General features: G+C 40.0%; 2 protein-coding genes across 3 annotated transcripts; both read left to right on the plus strand.

The window, feature by feature from the left end:
- The first annotated feature begins 1,381 nt into the window (after positions 1-1,381).
- scrn2 (secernin 2) lies at positions 1,382-8,181 on the plus strand. Its single transcript, XM_080417748.1, has 9 exons — positions 1,382-1,450; positions 2,170-2,332; positions 3,387-3,568; positions 4,550-4,749; positions 5,199-5,414; positions 5,669-5,834; positions 6,272-6,452; positions 7,093-7,249; positions 7,656-8,181. Exons 2-8 carry the CDS (start codon positions 2,171-2,173, stop codon positions 7,243-7,245), a joined length of 1,260 nt encoding a protein of 419 aa, XP_080273874.1. The 5' UTR covers positions 1,382-1,450; position 2,170; the 3' UTR covers positions 7,246-7,249; positions 7,656-8,181.
- A 1,269-nt stretch (positions 8,182-9,450) lies between these two features.
- LOC308077049 (uncharacterized protein) lies at positions 9,451-18,545 on the plus strand. Of its 2 annotated transcripts, XM_080417594.1 has the most exons (6): positions 9,451-9,619; positions 10,566-10,675; positions 11,424-12,235; positions 12,393-12,494; positions 12,763-12,864; positions 15,193-18,545. In XM_080417594.1, the coding sequence occupies exons 3-6, from the start codon at positions 11,468-11,470 to the stop codon at positions 16,408-16,410; spliced, it is 2,190 nt and encodes a 729-aa protein (XP_080273720.1). In that variant the 5' UTR covers positions 9,451-9,619; positions 10,566-10,675; positions 11,424-11,467; the 3' UTR covers positions 16,411-18,545. The 2 variants fall into 2 exon arrangements, with proteins under 2 accessions (XP_080273720.1, XP_080273719.1); XM_080417593.1 differs by lacking the exon at positions 10,566-10,675.
- The last annotated feature ends 1,753 nt before the right edge of the window (positions 18,546-20,298 follow it).

The following is a 20,298-nucleotide window of genomic DNA, read 5'->3' on the forward strand; positions in this document are numbered from 1 at the left end:
CATCATTATGAGAATTTTATCCTTCAACTTCTTGTTTATGCCCCAAAATGGCTGGATATACAGGTTTTGTAGCAATTTGTAGCAATTGTAGAAATATTACTTTCCTTTACTTAAAAACATTTTCCAATATTAAAAAAACACATTTTGGACAAATGAAAATAGCCAATTTTACATTGAGGTGCCCAGATGTCCCCAGTGACCTAGTGCAGGTCTGTTCTACTCTCTGGGACTGAGTTTAAACAACCATGTGTTCTGTGTATTTACTGTACATCTTTGGGACTGGGTTGAACCATGTGTTCTGTGTATTTACTGTACATCTTTACACAGGTCTGTTCTCTGGGACTGGGTTATTAATCACAGTGTTGTATAAGGTAACTGTAAGTAGGCCTACAATTTTTAGGTGTTTTTACTTTACTGGAGGATTTCCAATTTTCAGTACTTTTACTTCTACTCCACTACATCTCAGAGGCAAATATTGTAGGCCTACTTTTACTCCACTACAATTATTTGAAAACTTTAGTAGTTACTTTGTAGATTTGGATTATTATTTCAAAACATACATTACCCACTTCAGCCCTATACATTTCAGCCCTTTGAAAATAGCCGATCTACAAGCTCACAATGCATTGTGAGCTTGTAGATCTGCTATTTTCACAAGATTTGTATACATTTTGTACATTTGAAAACTTGTGAAATGGGACATTCTGAATAATGACTTCTTTCTACTTTTGGTACTTTAAGTACATTTTGATGCCAAATGATACTTTGCAGTATTGATACTTTTACTAAAGTGAGAAATGTGAGTAGCCTACTCCACCACTGTTAAACCATGTGTTCTATTTCCAGACAGTGATTTGCACTGGGCAGACGAGACGAGACCTTTAAGTACAGACCAGTGGAGTGGATCACAGACATTGGGTCACGTGATACAGTAACGCTTCAACCAGGGTTGCCATGTCCGCTTATTATAAGTGACATTTGGCTTCTTTTTCTGTAATGTTGCTTGTACTGTAAATAATTGGTAGTTGCGCTGTTGCGGCCGGGTTTTAGGGCTTGTTTCTAAAGTGTAGTTGCTTATTTGGGCTTGTTTCCTAATGTTCTTTAAACCACTGGTTATCAAACATTTTCATGCCAAGGTCCAAGACCCCCAAATTAATATGTATTTGTCCACGGACCCCCATCTAAGTATTGTATTGTGTGTGACCCCGCGGCCCTGTACCAGATTGTTGTTGTTAAAATGTAAAAAAATATATTCAAAATTGTTTTTTTTGGGGGGGAATTGGGAAATAGCAGATCTACAAGCTCACAACGCCTCGCACCGGTCGCTTCTTTTGGGCTGGTTTTCAATAGACCATGGTTGCTTGTTTCTCTCGCAAAATCTGGCAACACTGGCTTCAACCTGCCTTCTCCCAGCTAGCTGTCTGTCCGGTCCGGTGTTGCGATTGAAAAGGTAACATTTTCTCCACCAGGATTATAACCTAGTTGTAGTTGTGTCACAGCAGTAGTTGTCACAAACTAGTAGCCCTATCGCTCAAACTCCTATAGAGCCAAACACCCCATGCATTGACAATAAAATGACACGCGTGCTTTCCATCGTTCCTCCAAAAAGGAAACGATCAGACAGTGTCTCCCGACTGTTAGGCCTGAATTCATAATAAATAAACATTGATTGAAACACGTCGTAGAAGGAATGCCAGCAATTATTTCCACAATTTGACTACATTCCTTCCTCAAACGAACAGAAAATAATATCACAGTTGCTGACAAGACTGATATGACAGCGACGCGTCGGGTCGGATTTGTGAAGATTACAGTCAATAAAGTGAAAAATGGGTGAAGATTTGAGGAATGAATGGAGATGATGGTTCATTCTGATATGTCTAACCAACAAACCTCGATGCTGGATGTTATTAAAGAGTGATTTTTAGATGCAAACCCACACTTAACAAATATCAGAAAAAGAAAAAATATAGCCATCATGCCAATGTATTTATTTGTGTCTACTTGCTTGATTTGGCCTATATCATTAAAGATCACATACAGTACCACTAATCTGATAGCCTACAGTTGGTTACGGTCATCTCCTCCTATGTGCCTGAGATTGTTTTGAACCAAATTTTGAATGGATACATTTTCTATTCTGGAATTCTATTTTGTTCAATTCTCTAGGATGGCAGAGCCCCCCCTGTCATGTGACTGTTTCGTGTCCCTGCCCCCTGGCTCTCGTGATGATCATGTCATCTTTGGGAAGAACTCGGACCGTCCCAGGGATGAGGTTCAGGAGGTGGTGTACCTCCCTGCTGCCTCGCACCCGACAGGCTCCTTGGTGGAGGTAAGCAGGCTTACACCCTACAGCTGGCTATCTAGCTGTCAATATTTGCAACACAGTTGCTAATCTATGCCAGTGGTTCTCAACCTGTGGGTCGAGACTCGAGACCCCCCAGATGACTGTGAAGTGACAATTTAAGGAATTTTAAGGCTTTTTTAATACCTAATAAAATAAATAAGACCATTACTGCATCAAAAGTAATCAACAAGCTATACTATAAAAACTGGTCAAACATTGGCCAAATTGTCAAATAATATAAGAAAGAGGCAAGAATTGTGAAATTGGTGGATCTACATACTCATAACGCCTCGCAAGCTTGTAGATCTGCTCTTTTCACAATATCCGTGCAACCGAGTCAAACTATTATGTAATGCCTCAACTCCTACAATTCCAAGTGCTTGTCAGGGTGGGGGATCCCCAGTTCAAATATGATTCTTTGCGGGGGTTGCGGTCTGAAAAGGTTGAGAATCACTGATCTATGCTATTTCATTGTTCATGGATTTTATATAAAGTTGTACTATTGTATACATTTTATACATATCTAGTATCTGGTAAATGTGAAAATTGTAAATCACAAGTCATTCATCAAATTGTCTTCTGTTACACTTATCCCATTGGTCCATAATTGAAGGAATAAAACTAAGAAAGAGCAATATTTGCTAATAATTTGTTCAGTGGTATACTGATGGCACTCTGAATTGAGTATGTTTTAATAGACAGCTTATTTGGCTCTGTTTCTACACACAAGAATTATTATAATTATCATAATTTTACACTGAGATAGTTAATAGAGATGGATTAAGGTAAGCAGGACGTCTGATTGTGTCGCGTCAATTTACTTAACTTCAGCAATCACATATGAGACATGTGGTGTCTGAAAAAGCCTGTTTTGTACAATCTTGTCAACTAATACACATTACAGTCTACTAGGTATATCCACATAGGTATTAAATATTGTATAGCACTAGAGATTATGAATGATAAATAATGTGCTCTTTGACATCATTCATTTTGCGGCTACAAATCGTTCTCTTTTTCTCTCTCACTCTCTCTGTAGTGTACATACATTCAGATCCCTCAGGTAGAGCACACCCATGCTGTGGTCCTCAGTAGGCCTTCCTGGTTATGGGGTGCTGAGATGGGTGCCAATGATCATGGGGTCTGCATTGGAAATGAGGCTGTGTGGACTCGTGAGCCTGTCACGCCTGGGGAAGCTCTGTTGGGCATGGACCTAGTCCGGTAAGTATTGAACAGTGGTGGAAAAAGTACTTTTTTTTTTACTTAAGTAGAAGTATGAATACTGCAATGTAGAAAATAAATGCTCTGCTTCAAGTAAAAGTCAGGTATTTAAAATTTACGTGAGTAAAAGTACAAAAGTATTGGCAATTTGGCATCAAAATATACTTAAAGTACCAAAAGTAAAAGTACTCGTTATGCAGAATGTCCCGTTTCACAAGTTATCATATGTATAAAATGTTTAAAAAAATGTTTTGAAAATAGCAGATCTACAAGCTCACAACAGGTCGCGATGCGACGCGTTGTGAGCTTGTAGATCGTCTATTTTCAAATAGCCAAAGTTTAAATGAGGCTGAAGTGGAGTAAAAGTACAATATTTGTCTCTGAGATGTAGTGGAGTAGAAGTAAAAGTATTGAAAATTGGAAATACTCCAAGTAAAAGTACCTCAAAATGTTACTTAAGTACAGTCCTTGAGTATATGTACTCCACCACTGGTATTGAAGCACACCAAACTTTAAAGGTCCCCATGAATCCTACTGTGAAACCTAATCTATTCTCTATTGTTCCCAAAAATGTATACAATCCATTGGCTAGTGGGAGCAGGTATTTGCTCAATTGTATTTGATTGACGCTAACTCAGTAAAAAAAAGTTACACAATAATAATATTGTGTAATATGATAATCATACTAATTATTCTCAGTCAATGAAATGAGTCAGACAACAACATTGTTATTCCTGGATGATGTCCAAGCTATAAATCACTGTCATTCATCAATGTCATTCATTCATAATAACATTTCCTAGAGATCAAGTGCATATGAAGCACATGGCATTTTATAAAGAACCCCTTGATTAAAGGAACATGGGAAAATGTAACTAGAAGTCACAATCCTTCCTCATTAAACATCCCGAGGAAAGTGCAGTGTCAAACATGACAGCGTTTTCCTGTTCAATATAAAGCAGCATGGCTCTTAATTGGCAGCTTGGGGCTGGAGCGTGGAGACAGTGCATGGGGGGCGGTGACAGTGATCACTGGCCTCCTGGAGCAGCATGGCCAAGGGGGACCTTGTAGAGAGGATCCTGAACCATTCAGCTACCACAACACATATCTCCTGGTGGACCGCAATGAGGCCTGGGTTCTGGAAACGGCCGGCAGGCTCTGGGTGGCACAGAAAGTCACAGGTGAATTTTGTGTTAAAGCTGCAATCCACTAACCTGACTTCGCCAGGTGACGCAAGCTTCTTCCATCTGGCAGAGTCAGTTTAGCAATCCACAATTTTAATGTTCTACTCAGGATTCAAAGCTGGGTCTTCTGCATGAGAGACCAAAGATCTACCTCTCTGTCAATAAATAATCCTCACTTGGTGAGGGGAGATATAGCACAATAAGCTTCAGGTAGTTGTCAACCAACAGTATATTACAGTATTAAAAGTGGTATCAACAGCAGCTTAGAATGAACGAATGAATTGAATTGGACACGTGGCTTCGGATAAATTAGTTCTTCCATACAGTGTGTGAACTGTAGATGACGTGTAAGAAACTTCTAGTACTTGAAGTCTTGAGTCTTGGATAGAAAAGTTGATTTCATGTGGGATTTCTACACATAGAATTTAACTACTTGTTTCTCTCAGAGGGTGTGAAAAACATCTCCAACCAACTGACCATCGGAACTGAGATCACAGCAGAGCACCCAGAGCTGCGGTCTTTGGCCCAGGCCCAGGGCTGGTGGGACGGAGCGGGACAGTTCAACTTTTCTCAGGTATTCAGCCCAGAGAACCCCCCCGCAAGAATGGAACTGGCCAAGCAACGATACAGCGGCGGCACAGAGCTTCTCCAAAAACATGATGGTGAGGGGAAGACACAGGACAGGAACTGAATACAGCAACTCCTCACAGGATGTTTGCAACAGGGAATGCCTATGCCCATTGCCCAATAACTGTGAATATATAATTCAGAAAAATGTGTATACCAGTATCCGTCTTTCACACAAATTCAGCACGAAAAGATAGAAAATCTGTTATTTTCTGCGAATGACACAGCCATACGACAAAGTATAAGGTAGGCCTTAACCCTGCCTTATCTATTTTCACTCCTTGGACAGGCTCAGTGACAGCAGAAGTAATGATGTCCATTCTAAGGGACAAGCCCAGTGGCATTTGCATGGATTCAGAAGGTTTCTGCACCACTGGAAGCATGGTGTCCATCCTGCCCAGGGACCCCAGCCTGCCCTGCATTCATTTCCTCACTGCGACCCCAAACCCTTCCAGGTTTGTCACTGGCCCAGTCACTAAGTATACACCTCCACTTTCTTAGTCTGCTGCATCTAAGCCTGTCCTATAAGGACTACAAGGTCCTGATGTCCAAGATTCCACATTTTTAAATTAGAAAGTCCATTTTAAGCTTTCAAGTTTAAAATTGTGGCACTCCATGTACTTTAGGCCAAGATGCTGTAAAGATTCTCGTCTTTCATCTCTATGTCTCTCCCTATTTTGATGCATTATGAGCTTGTAGGTTGGCAAATTTTGCTAGCTCTTCTTGCGTGACACTGTCATACGACAAAGTGTAAAATAGGGCATTAATTTATGAAAAAAAAAAAAAGGTGGAACATGGAGATACAAGGTTTCTGCCCGACAACAACTTCTTTTTTGTCTGTGTTCATGCCTGTATGTCGTGGTTACCTTGCTGTCCCCTTGTGTTTCTGTAGGTCTATATTCAAGCCTTTTGTCTTCACTGAGTGTATGAGCCCAGTTTCGAGGGTTGTCTCCCCGCAGTATGGACCTGACGACCCAGTCAGGATGCAGCCTCGCTTCCAGAGTAAGGTGGAGCGCCGACATGACCTGTACAAGGCCCACCAGGTGGCACATAACACTATGAAGACCAACCCAGTGAGTACGATTGAAAGACTTGCACAGTAAAGCTGATTAACTCTGAAGAGTAGGTAGATAGATACTGTACCTTTATTATTCCGCGGGGGAAATCAGTCGCCCAGAGGTGGAACTTAAAGGGACTACACCATGAATTTTAACTTTTCCTTCTTTTTTGTGTGTTTTTGGTCTCCCCTACCTCTCTTCTATCCCCAAAAATGAGGGACATAAACAATATGATATTAAATATTATTATAATTTTTTTAATTCATGGTGTAGATCCTTTAAAGGACAACTTCACCCATTTTCAACCTATCTTCATTTAATTGGTCCTCACGAATGCTCATGATAAAATGGTACAATTCTTTTCTACTCGGTCTGTGTCTCATAGGAGTGCTGTAGACACTTCAGAAACCCGACATAGGGATCAAACGAGATTTCGAATTTTGAAGGGTTAGGGTTTCAATTTTTTTATTTATTAATACGAGAACATGGCTTTTATTATAGCATGCTAACTTTCCTTTAAGGGGCCATTTGGTTGCATATTTTGTACGCTCTTCTGAGTTAAATTAACACTATTTTAATGTGTGGCATGATCTTTGTTTCTCTGCTTTCTCTCTCTCTGTCTCTCTCATCCACTTTCTGTCTCTCTTTCTTTCAGGAAGAGGGTTTAGCTGTCTATGAAATCCTAAGAGACCTGGAGGTCCAGTGTCTGAGTGACATTTCAGCCATGCTGAACGGAGAGATATCGGGGGATGAACTGGGCGACTTGTTCTTTGACTGCGTGGACGCAGAGATTAAGTTTTACCAGTGAGAAGGTAAAGGTCTGCAGCCATTCTCTTTGTGTGTACCTTTGTGCACGTATGCACATGTATGTGTGTGTGTGTGTGTGTGTGTGTGTGTGTGTGTGTGTGTGTGTGTGTGTGTGTGTGTGTGTGTGTGTGTGTGTGTGTGTGTGTGTGTGTGTGTGTGTGTGTGTGTGTGTGTGTGTGTGTGTGTGTGTGTGTGTGTGTGTGTGTGTGTGTGCGCGCGCGTTCATTAATGTTGATGCCTTCTCGTTCGTTCATTTGTTTAAAAAGTTTGAAATATGTTGTTTGCTTATACTGTTATGCCCAAAATAATTGAAACACCAGATTGACAGTAGTTAATATATTGCACATACTGTTATGCCAGACTGTTGGTCATTTTTCAACATCTGCTGTATTAAATTGTCTTCTGTTACAGTGCCCCCAGGTGGAGATTCCTAGTGCTGTCAGACTGGCAGGAGGTGGCCCTGGGACTGTTAACGCTCCTTGTTCCCTGTTTGATCAGCTTCTGTCTCCCTCACACAAAACACACAACCCTGACATCATTCCATCATTAACACAGAGTCTAAACCATTGTTTCTCAAACGTTTTCATTTCAAACACCCCCATAACTGTCAGAGTCACAGCAGACCTGTAAGGGTCCTTTTGGAACCCCCTCAAGGAACCCTGAGAGTTCCGGGACCTCAATTTGAGAACCACTGGTCTAAAACGCTCCGTGTGATTGGAGCATTTTATCATCAGTATCTCTCCAGGGAGCAATGACCGCTGCTCCTCATTAGTGACTGTAATGATGTAGATTACACAGGCGTCTATGTAGAGCTGAATATGGCATTGCACAAATATTGTAAGTACAGTATGGTACAGTATTAGTTTAACATGCTATTTATGTTGCCAGTGAATGGGGTCATTTGATGGACACCCCTATGGGAGAGATTGAATAAAGATTGTACTCAGATGTGTGTTGTGCTCTTTTTTTTTCTTACATTATGTGTACAACGGATTTGAATTATTGATCATTTTAGTTAAGTAGTTGCACAACAATGAAAGCATTTAATCCTCCAGTCCAGAAGGTGGTTGTTTTAGAACAGAGGTGGTGTGTAGGACTACCGCCGGATATTCCCCCCCAAAAAATTAAACTCCAAAAAAATACAATCAAACCGTTTGGGTCAAGTGTATTACTATTATGTAATGTATGCGTAAAACTATGTTACAGTAATGTTATGTCATATGTATATAGGCTACTGGCAAAATGCATACAATATTGACTCAGTGCATAGTACTGTATTAGAATTTGAATGCTTTTTAAGTTACTAATAAGCGATGAAAAAAATATATATCTTGCTGCTTTAACACTTAAACCCCAGCATCCATTTTGTGGGGAAAACCTTAGCAGAAAATAGTTTGTAGATCAGCTATTTTCTGCGAAGATATTTAATGTAGAGCAAAAAGAGTAAAGTCACTACTAGTATAGAGCCCAGAGGACTCCGGTCAACCAAGTATGGGGTTCAAGTGGATAATATTTATTTTAGTAGCAAGAAGTTCGAACTTAATAAAAAGTAGTCAGTTGCCAACTATGTAAAAACTAGCACTAGTATGGTTACCAAAAAAAAAGAATAGTAAAAGCACAGCTAGTGACTGGGTGTATTAATTTGAACTGCAATAGTGACTACTCCACAATTTATTTCATTTTATTGTGAATAAATAGATAATAATAAAATCAAAGGCTTGGCGTTTAATCCTCCGTCCAGTGGGTGGAGATAATGAAACTCATGTCAGACACTCCGAGCAGGAAGTAAGTTCTTTACAGTAGAGTAGACGACCAGCGTTGCCATGTCGGCTTATTATAAGCGACTTTGGACTTACTTTTCTGTGAAGATGCTTGTAAATTATTGGTAGTTGTGGGTTGCGTTTTTTTGGGCTTGTTTCTAAAAGTGTAGTTGTTGCTTATTTGGGCTTGTTTCCTAATTGTGTTTAAACCAGTGGTTCTCAAACATTTTCAAGTCAAGGACCCCCAAATTGAATTTGTAGACCTAATCTTCTGAACATATTTTGTGCCAGAGACCCCCACACAAGATTTTGTAGATTTGAAAATATTCCAAAATGTTTCTAAAAAAAATAGCCACCAATGTAGTGGCTTCTTTTGGACTTGTTTTCATAGACCTGTTTGCTTATTTCTCTCTCACAATCTGGCAACACTGGTGGCAAAGCAAATGGCCAGATCACATACCCTGTCTCGCGCCAGCTCCAGATAACGTCTTTCTTAAGGCCGTTTTTTTTGTATCTTTAATAGGAAGTCATTTCACAAAATAAGAATTGTTTCCTTGTTGTTAAACAAGACGCATGTGTACATTGCTATGAAGATTGGAAGCAGCAGCAGAGAAGGTAAACCGTTCATTCTACAACAGCTAGTACACGTTGATGATGAACTGTTGTTGCTATGCTAGCTCTGGTCCTTCCTAACGCTATGGACCAGAGAGCTATTGCTATGCTAGGTACTTTAACGTTGCGTAGCCTGAATCTGCACAAACGTAAATAAAAACGATGCTGTGTTTTAAAAAGCCATAGTTTTTGAATATGCATTTTAACAGAGCGAGTGAGAATATAACCACGCCACCAATACGTATGCATTAGCTAAAGCAACAGTAGCCACTAACTGACTCGCTAAGGTTAACTTAGGCCACATAGGAAACTGTCTGTGTTCTTTGCTCGTTCGGGCCGAACCAATGAGTGATGATCAGTGATCTAATCGTTGACAGAGACCAGTAGTAGTCCAATAATATTCAACTTTATTTGATTAGCACCGTTCATACAGGGTTGCAGTTCAAAGTGCTTCACAGGCAGGACAGGGAAGTATTTGGACATGCAAATACTTAACAATCAAGAGAGATAAGTCAGGAAATGAACATAGCAAACACCAGGCAAAAACACAGAATATGCATAGAATCGTGGGCATAAGAGGATGGGCGTAGGATTAGAATAATCAGCAGACAATAGTAAAACACAAATAAAATAAAATAAAGTAAAATAAAGGCACAGGGTTAAAATAATAAGAAATCCTGGAAATAACATTTCAATAATTTAAAATCATAGACAGGAAACATTATTAAGAAAGTGCTGAGGAACCATATAAGGTGCCAAGAGAGAACTAACCTCTCACCAATCAATGTAGACATATTATTGTTCTCATCAACACCAAGACAACACCTTAAAGGTGCAGTGAGGGATATTTTGTGTGACAGTGCGTGTGTCAAAATAAATGTCAAATAGCTCTGATAGTAAGCCTTGCTATTGTGTTCATTAACAGTCAGTGGTCTCCTTGTCTTTCCAGCTCTTAATAAACAAATGGAATTGGATGACACAAAGAAATGAGCATACAAAACTGGAAGTAGAACACTATGATATTGAAGCTGATGGCTGGTCACTGCTCTGATTGAAAGAGTGGGTATTCTCTCTGGTCCCACTTGAAAATGTGATTAATGTTTATCTAAGAGCCGGAGAGATGGGGAGACTCCTGTAACTGAACAAACACTAGCAATTATTGCAATGAGAATATAGAGCGTTAACTTTTTAACAAAAACTAACCAAAATTATTACTTACACTTCCTTTAATTGTTGTAGTCCGTACGTTGTTATGTTATGGGAATGATAGGTTTGGTTATGTATGTTAGTAATTTAAATATTGGTATAAAACCGATGGGAGTGTGCTGAGGGAAGAGGGCTGATCCCAAACAGGCCAATATTTTGAAGTATGAAGGGATAAGATATTTCCATATAGAATATAATAGAATATTGGCCCGGACCGCTGGAGTAGCGGTCTGGGCACCTACACAAATCTTAAAAGAAAAAATAAGAATAAATAGAATATTGTTCTGTCTTCAAATGAAATGAAATATATTTGTGCTCTCTGCGTTATTTAAGTAAAAAATTACCAAATGCTAAAAAGGCACTCATGAGAGTCATGACTTGAGGTTAGATTACTTTTAACTTGTGTTTTGGTGAACATTGTTGACATGGCAACTAACTTGGCAAAGTTGGCATGGACTCAAAGACATTGCATAGTAAATGTGGCATGAATTTTGGGGAAAAAAGTAGGGGGCACAATTGCATCTTGTTCGCTGTCTGTGATTCAACTGGATTGATTGGTCAAGTGTACTACTGTAATTTTATTATTTTATTTTTGTTACAGTACACCTTTGAAAACCACCCAGCTACCAGAGTCATCTTGAGAGAATGAACTCAAGGGAATCAACGTATTACAGAAAGCCCCAGTATAAAGACCGAGACACAAGACAGGACGATTATTATGATGATGGCCGATGGGAAGAAAGACAAGGACATGATGACCATGATACACCAAGGGATAATTCCCGGTCGTATGGTGGAGAGGTCCAGAGTAGCATGGAGAGGTCCGGAGGAGATAGGGAGTACAGTGACAACCCAAGGAGGGTGTACATTGAAAAATCATTGAACAGCGACCAGAGTAGAAGAAGCCCATTGAAGAGGCACAGTCTTAGTGGCATTTCCCCTGAAAAATACATGGAAAGGGAATATCCAAGATTTGAGGAGAGAGACGAGGAATTTGTGCGAAAACAGAGACAGCTTCAAATGATCGAGGAAGAGATTGCCCGCAAGAAATCGGCCATAAAATTTTTGTCTTCTGAGACCGAACGATGCATTTCTGAAAAGAAACGGCGGAGGTTTACAGAGGATGTTGACGATTTCAAATATGGGCAATCGCCAGATGATTCTGAATACAGGCAATCATCTGATCATATGTACAGGGAAAATGATTTCCCATGTAGACAACCACCTAGGGATGATTTATCCTACAAGAAAACATCTAGAGATTCAAAACACGGCAACCAACCTGAAGATTTCACATACAACCAACCATCTGATGATTCCACATATATAAAATCACCTGCACACTACAAAGATAGACATTTTCAAGACTGCAGCAATGATGAAGACACACAATCTGACCAGTTCTTTTCAAGGGTATTGTGACATTAGATTTTATTAGTCTTATTACAATAAAATTATCTCTTTTTGTTTATATAATTCCAAATCCATTTGTATTGTGCTTAGGCAGAATTAACTACTCAAAGTGTGATTTTAATTTTATTTATGCAACATTCTTCCATTTTTTTATCAGGTTGATGCCACACCCCGGGAGAGAGATTACAGTCCTTCCTCAGACTTTGAGGATCATCGTCAAAACAGTTTGAGATATGAAAGGAATGCATCTTATGAACAGGTAGGCTTATTTGACAAGATGCTCATTGATGCTTAAATGCATTATGTATCGATCCACGTCTTTGCAGTGGCACAATTTGACCAATTATTTTCAAGGATATTCGGATGTTTGATTTTCAAACAGGTTTGTCTCATATTGCAATTGATCACTTTTCATTTATTTATTTCCAACTGAATTTGCTTGGGTTGGATGAACTCGATGTGATTTTAAAGTTACAACTTTTCATTTTTTTTGTTTATTCATGCAACACTTTTCCATTTTTGATCAGGTTGATGCCATACCCCGAGAGAGAGATTACAGTCCTTCCTCAGACTATGACGATCATCGTCGAAATAGTTTGAGATATGAAAGGAATACATCGTATGAACAGGTAGGCTTTTTTTACTTGAATTATTAAATGCATTATGTATATCTATCTACTCACATCCACGTCTTTGCTGTTAGTGGTTGCTTAAAGGAGGAGTTCACCCAAAAAATGACTTATTTTCTATCAATTACACACCCCATGAAGCCTTGATTTCATGGATTTATTTTTGTTTTTGTGGCATTCCTAAGACAATAATTTGATGACCGTGTGTATTTCCGGTAGGAGACACAAATAATCTACTTTGTGTCCTACCGGATACATTAGCCGGTAGGTAATCTCTCAAGAACAGATTCTGCTCTGCGTTTGAATCTGTCGGGGAGGTTCGTCATAACATGTACGCAGTAGCCTACAAGTGGGCGTGCCTTCAGATCAGGAAGCAGGCTGCGCTTTACCCAATCAAATGTAGTGGGCGGGATTCACGTGTCCGTCGATCCTTCCCCACTCGAACCAAACCGACACTCATTTAACAATAGCGTCCGCGGAGCAGACAAAACCACGGAAAGATATTCACATTTTAACTTGCTCTTTCATCATAGAAACAAGTGGGCTTATAACCAAAACGATCCATGTTCTCTGGGAGAAGTGGTGTTAGTGTTCCGTGTAGAAATATTGTTAGTGGGAATGAAAACATAGTCGCACCACCGGAAGTGATGCGCTGAAGGCAGACCAAAACCCCGGTTTCCTTGCGCACGGGTGCTACGTTTTCTTCCTCCCAGAGCCAACTGAGATAGTCAAAAACAGCAGAGGGCGCTGTTTTTCCTTTTCATTTGGCACTGGGTTCCCAGATTGGCCGGTAGGAGACGGGAATCAAATTATTAGCTTAACACATTCCATGCCAGAGTTTAATATATATAATGTACTCACCAGTGCCAGCGTTTTATTGTTGTTTTTTTCATGTCGCCACAGACCTCGCTAAATACGTTAAAAGTGCGCGTTCATTTGGTTCAAAACACACAGGGGATCTGTGTGAAACGAGCAGTGAAGACCGCTTCGCTTTGCGATCCGCCATCTTGAAGCTACAGCGGTGAACGCTAAACAGTGATCAGCGAGGAGAAAAACAACAACCGAGATAATCGACTTTTAGGTTTCGTCCTAGACAGGAAGCGATCAGAAAAAACGGAACCCGGATAATTCCGTTTCCGGTGGTGCTACCGGAAACGGAAGTGGATCAAAAATTTCAGAAAGTGCACTTTTTTTTTTATAAAAAAAACAAACAAAACACCACTTCGCGTAGATCTACGCGATTGGCACGTGGCGGCTTTAAATAGGTTCGCGTAGATCTACGCGATTGGCAGTCAATGTGTTAAGAATGCGACAAAAACAAAAAAGAATCCATGGATTCAAGGCTTCATAGGGTGTGCAATTGATAGAAAATAAGTTATTTTTTGGGTGAACTCCTCCTTTAACCTATTAAGACCCTGAGGCCGATTCTCCAAATGCCTTCTAAATCAGTAGTTCTCAAACTTTCTTAATTCAAAATTATTCAACATTTGTCAAACACTTTGAACATTTTTCTAGCCATATTAAACTACGGTTAATTTGAGATAAAAACAAAAGTGGATCAAGTTGGTTTCGAGATCCACATGGGAACGGTGTGGCTTCATGTTGATCTGGGACTTCCTTTACTTGTCTACAATGCATTATACACATATACTTATAATGCATTATAATCTGCTTATAACACTGTATAATTATAGTTATAAGCACTCATAAATACTCCTAAAGCTTTGTAACAATAACCATAACACATTATAAATACTGTATATATTATATATTTAGCCTTATTATAGTTATGATTATTGTTAAAAAACATTATGACATAGTGTATTTCCACTTTTTCTTTTGCCAGTGAATGGCATGTAAAAAAATACACTGATATCTTTTAAATTAAATACTGAAAATATGTCAAAGTGCCATGTTATCAGTTTTCCCAGCGTTGCTTGTGTTATTATGCTGTCAATCAATGTGTTCAGGTTCTTGTACCCAGCATTGGCCGGGTTATTGCGCTCACTGTCATTATTTCGGCATAATCACTTAGAAATGCCAATTTGCACATGTTCATATTTCGGCATATCTGCGGGCCGTTGCCGGGGTTATTGTGTTGACACAAATGTCCAGTAAATGGGTATATCTGCGCACCCTCCACAGACAGACACCGGCCGCCTGCCCACCACAATTTGAACTTTATATGGTAGATGCATTGCAGTGCATACAATTATGTACCCATTTGTTTAAGATGGGACAATCTCTGCTAATGGCAACATGTCAAAATTAGACTAGTATTGTCCTTTTAATATGTGATTGCTTATTTCTGTTTATTTTTCATTTCAGCTTTTGGAGGATGAGCTTGATGTCACCGGCCAAGGTCCTGGTCGTGGTGAAAGACCGCACAATGCAGCTGCCAAGGGTTTCGAACGTTTCCTTGGCTTGCTTAACAAAGGGGTGAATGTCGACAAGCTCATCAAGATTGTCGGTCAGTCTCCTGCTGTAGCTGATGACCCGACATCTCCTCAGACTCCTCGCCCGAATGCTGAGAAGCCTTTGTGGTCTGACAGGACAACTAGTCAACAGGAGCGACAGTCAAATAAGCCTGGCTGGAGTGAGAGTCAGGGATCCCCGAGTGAAGTTTCCCCAAAGGACCAAAAGGGGAGGCCGAGTCAACTGCCCCGTCCAAAGACATCCTACAGAAGTTTTCAAAAAGGCTCCCAGTCTGATGAGAAGTCTCTGAACGAGAGTAGTGTAGAAGGCAATCCTGTTAGCTCTAGAGCCAAGTCTCCGCTATTGGTGGAAAAGATGCTTGTTAGACCTGTAGATGAGCAGAAGAGCAGGCAAATGCGGGATCTATTGCAGGTCATTGGTATGGATCTAGGGTTTGAAGAGCTGGGCCAAATGTCAAGTCGGATTCAGGAGCGGTTGTATGGAAAGAAGGACGACTTTGAGAAAAAGGATAGTGACCTGAGGAGGGAAAGAAGAGTGTCTTCTCGTCATCATAGCAGATCCTTGTCTTCAAGCAGATCTAGTTTTGGTCCTTTTACACAAAATGAGATTCCAAAAGACATCAAAGAGGTAAAGCAGCATACATTTAATGATGAGAGCAGCAAAATACATGTCCAGGACATGTCCAAACCACCTCCTACACCTGTGATACCAGCTTACCACTCTATATCTAAACCACCTCCTACGCCAGCTTACCCTCCACCTCCGTTCTGGCCAAATACATATTCAACAGCCCCTGCCCCTGCCTTCCCTCCTAACTGGGGAATCGGATTTGGAATGATGCCTCCTGTCCCTTTCGTTCCTGGATACCCCCCTTATGCAAGTGCCCCGACTTTAAACACCTACCAAGCACCATCTAGCCAAGTGAACACAGTGTTCCAACCTACTATTCATCGTCAGCTCATTAATTTGAGTAGTCCAACTCAAAATCAAAGCCCAGTTCAGCATTTTAACACAATCCAAAAATCGAAAACATCGTCAAGGCCTCGCTGTTTGCAGTTTATTGCAGAGGCTACTGATGCAGAAAAAGCATCTCATAGAAATGTACAATAAACTTACGATAGAAATATTGTAAGTACTGTTATACATTTAAAATAGTCCCACCAGGCAGCAACTCAAAATTAAGCAACATTGTCAGAAGAGAATAATAGCGGACCATTGAGTCAAGGTTGCTACCTGAACAGGAACAAAGGGACTGACTTCCAGGAAGTTTGGAAGTGCCTTTTGAGGCAGGACCAAATATGGATTCATATGGCCTCATTTTTGTCGCAAGGTGTAAAGGCTGTGAGGGGAATGTAATCACCTGTGCCGGAGCATCTTACGGTAAATGAAGAAAATAGAATCTGACTAGACTACACACACTTGGCTAATAACCTAGTGCACTGGTTTGACTGAGTTCTACACAGGCAGTGTAATGAAACATCCCTTTGGCACGAGATGACCAAGTATTGTGAGCTTTAACTGTCACAGCGAATGTGGCGTTCTGATGTGGCTATGTCTGCTTCTTTACACCCCATGTGACCAAAGTGGTTTTGATCAATGTTTTAATTTAGTTCTTTTTCATTTTCTCCACAACTTTAGTCATTGCCAATTACCCCATGTCATTGCAACCACTACTAATTGAAGGTGTAGGCAACCGTGTTTCCTCCACTACACAGAGTCACCAGCCACTTTTCACCCGACAGTGAAGTTTCACCAGGTGTAATGCACATGGAGGAACACTAGCCCTCCTACTTCTAATCCCTGCTGAATTTCCACCCACAAACATGGTCAAATGTGTTTGTTGTAGCACCTGGCCAAGCTGGAGGCACTGTGGAGGAAACCAACTCCAGTCTCAGCAATGGTGGTCAGGTACTCTTACCCCTGCGCCACCGAGGGCTGTCGCGATATATTGCAGCCAAACTATTTGTTGCAGATTAATTGTCATGTAAATATTTGCAATTAACAATTTAATTGATTATTTGGCTTTGAACATTGGAACATAAATAAAAAATGAATTTCTGTTTGCCTTTTAGGCTTTGTAAACAAAATTTATATAACAAATAACTTACTTAAGAAATTACTGACGATGGTACCCATAATCAATCAAGATAGCGGAAATCTACATATCTTGGCGCATTGTGAGCTTATTTTTCTAATTAATATGTTCACAGTAATGGAGACAATTGTGACGATAATGCAAAAATAATTGCAAGTAATTGCGATAATTGTGACCGGCCTAGCGCCACCCTGATGTCCTGACCAAAGTGGTTTTAACTGACTGACCGGCCTAGAGTCTCGCGTTCTCGCTGGGGCTAAAAAGAACTGTTGAGCCCCAACACAATTACTTGGCAGCAGCCTGTACTGTGCACATCAAACTGTTGCCCACAACCACAATGGTATGTGGTATTGTAAAGATATTGTTTCTGGAGTTAGGGTTTCGTCCCGATTCCACTGACAGACCTTGGTTACGTGGTTGGTATAAGTACAATTGTTTGGACTCCTAGACAAACGTGTAGAATCCACCGGGGGGGCGTACGCCAACGCCGCAACCATATTAAGAGGGGCAGCTTGCCATAACTACTGCAAGAAATGTGCCTGAAGCATATAAGTACCTGAGACTAGTTTTCTGCTTAAGATACTGTATTTTGATTTTGAATGTAACAATGTATCATCTGACATTTGTAACAAACCGGTTGCAAAATCAGCGAGTTATGATATGAATTGTGGAGCGACCTGTTGCTTCAATAGACATGGGGCATACATTCATTAGGAGGCATGGCTTGACCCTATTAATATGGTGGCCCCGTTGTAAGTGGGGAGTGGATTTTCGTTTATATGAGATATAAATCCTCTTTTTGCACCAAGGGATATATTGCCTTTTTTTTCTTTTCAAGCCTTATTTATTTGCATTTTATGCTTTATTTTATGCATTTTTTATGAGTGGTCAGTGTAGAGAGACAGGAAACCACGGCGGAAAGAGGTGAGACATGCAAGATAAGACGGGTCAGATTCGAACACGGGTCCTCGTGCTCACTAAGGTATATAATATGGTCTTGAGCACTGAGCCATCTGGCACCCAGCCATTACTGTCTAATCAGTGGAAAGGGGATTGGCCTCTCATCACTGGGCCCTTTAAACTGATGGAATACCAGTGGTTGATTATTTCATAGAAAAATTGTAAAGGGCAGTTTTGTAATAAAAGCATAAATGATTTTACATGTCTTGTGTCCCTTTACTCTGTCAGGGAATTCAAATGTTTAGTAGTATATCGTTGCTGTCGGGCAGAAACCTTATTTCAACATTTTGGTGCCCTTGTAGTGAAGATAGCCAATCTACAAGCTCACAATGCATCGCAATTAAAACATTTTGGAAATGGTAATGAAAAAACAGTTTTTCACAAAAGGTTTCCTACCGACAGCAACAATATGCATTTTTGTGTGAGAGAGATTGTGTAATAGGTACAAATGGTAACTTAAAACAGTGGCCACCACTTCAAATTTCACCTGTAAGAATGTAGAGTAACCGCATTTGGATTTTTATTTACCATTAGCCCGATAATGAAGGGAACGATGCCCTCGTTATCCAAAACCCAGAGGGGCATTATATTCAGTAATAGTAATTATATACCAGTCAAGTGAGAGAGTCTTGAATGTGTGTTAACATGTGCATTGTGCAGTGGTGGAAAGTAACAGTACATTTACTCAAGTACTCAATTTGGAGGTACTGAAAGTACGATTCCTTAACTTATGGTATGGCACTGATAAAAGAAATAGACACGAGTCAAGAAGTCCTTCTCCTGTATTCGAGGACCCCAGGTTGAGAACCACTGATCTATGTCACATGAACATCCTATGACATTCCTCATACTAAACATGTTTTTCTTCTAATGTATCATGCACAGAGAGTAGATATTTAACACACCCATATAATTTAGATGGCTATTTTGTTATTTTATACACCAACATGCTATGCTTACAAATAGGCACACTAACACAAGTCAGAAATAACAGGTGGTGTCACTGGCGTGGAACAGTCCGTGTATAGGCAATGGGCTGTAAATAGATCTAAATAAACTAACACCTGTCCTCAGAAAATGGGGGGCTCACAGATGCACATTACAGCAGGAATTAAATTCAAACTATAATGAAACATTTTAGTATTGTCATATTCATGCTCATATTCAACACATACATTAAAGCAGCACTATGTAACTTCCCTCTTCTACCCTGGATTTGAACCTGGTTTCCTGCGCAAGTGCATAATTTTTATCCTTGAACTAATAGAGCTGGCTTGGGGGATAACTTGAATCTTGACCTGTCTAGGTGAGACATGACCTTTGACATGATCTAAATGTCTCAATAGAAGAGCAGGGAGACAATTGTATAAGTTATATTGTATTAACATACTATACCATACAGATTGGACAAAATTACATTTTTTTAATTTAAAAGTTTTACAGTGAGGCTTTTACTGATAGAGAGATTTTTCAAAACAAAGACATACTCCGCCCAGATGGTGGCGACGTATTTGCAGTTTTGAACCAGCGTTGCCATGTCGGCTTATTATAAGCGACTTTGGGCTTCTTTTTCTGTGAAGTTGCTTGTAAATATTGGTGGTTACGGTTTTTTGGGCTTGTTTCTAAACAAGTGTAGTTGCTTATTTGGGCTTGCTTCCAAATGTTTTAATTATTATTTAAACCAGTGGCTCTCAAATATTTTCATGAAAATGTTTTGTGCCACAGGGAGCATTTGTGTCGTTAGAATGTTTCAAAAGAATATTCCAAATATTGCACACGTGTTGTGAGCTTGCATATAGGGTTGAAGTGCTCATGTGGCCCAAAGATGCTTCTTTACCAGTTCTTTACAGCTTGTTTTCTTAGACCTGGTTGCTTATTTCTCTCGCAAAACCTGGCAACACTGCTTTGAACACCACAGAAGAAGAATAGATGGGATATGGAAG

The sequence above is a fragment of the Gymnoscopelus braueri genome (genome assembly GCF_963280865.1).
Source record: "Gymnoscopelus braueri genome assembly, chromosome: 2".
NCBI classification, from domain to species: domain Eukaryota; kingdom Metazoa; phylum Chordata; class Actinopteri; order Myctophiformes; family Myctophidae; genus Gymnoscopelus; species Gymnoscopelus braueri.

Bases quoted from the DNA above. Each gene is read 5' to 3' on its own strand.
- LOC308077049 (XM_080417594.1), top strand. From the start codon at position 11,468: ATGAACTCAAGGGAATCAACGTATTACAGAAAGCCCCAGTATAAAGAC. The intron at 12,495-12,762 runs GTAGGCTTATTT...ATTTTTGATCAG, and splicing joins GGAATGCATCTTATGAACAG to GTTGATGCCATACCCCGAGA. The intron at 12,865-15,192 runs GTAGGCTTTTTT...TTTTCATTTCAG, and splicing joins GGAATACATCGTATGAACAG to CTTTTGGAGGATGAGCTTGA.
- scrn2 (XM_080417748.1), top strand. From the start codon at position 2,171: ATGGCAGAGCCCCCCCTGTCATGTGACTGTTTCGTGTCCCTGCCCCCT. The intron at 4,750-5,198 runs GTGAATTTTGTG...TGTTTCTCTCAG, and splicing joins GGTGGCACAGAAAGTCACAG to AGGGTGTGAAAAACATCTCC. The intron at 5,835-6,271 runs GTTTGTCACTGG...GTGTTTCTGTAG, and splicing joins GCGACCCCAAACCCTTCCAG to GTCTATATTCAAGCCTTTTG.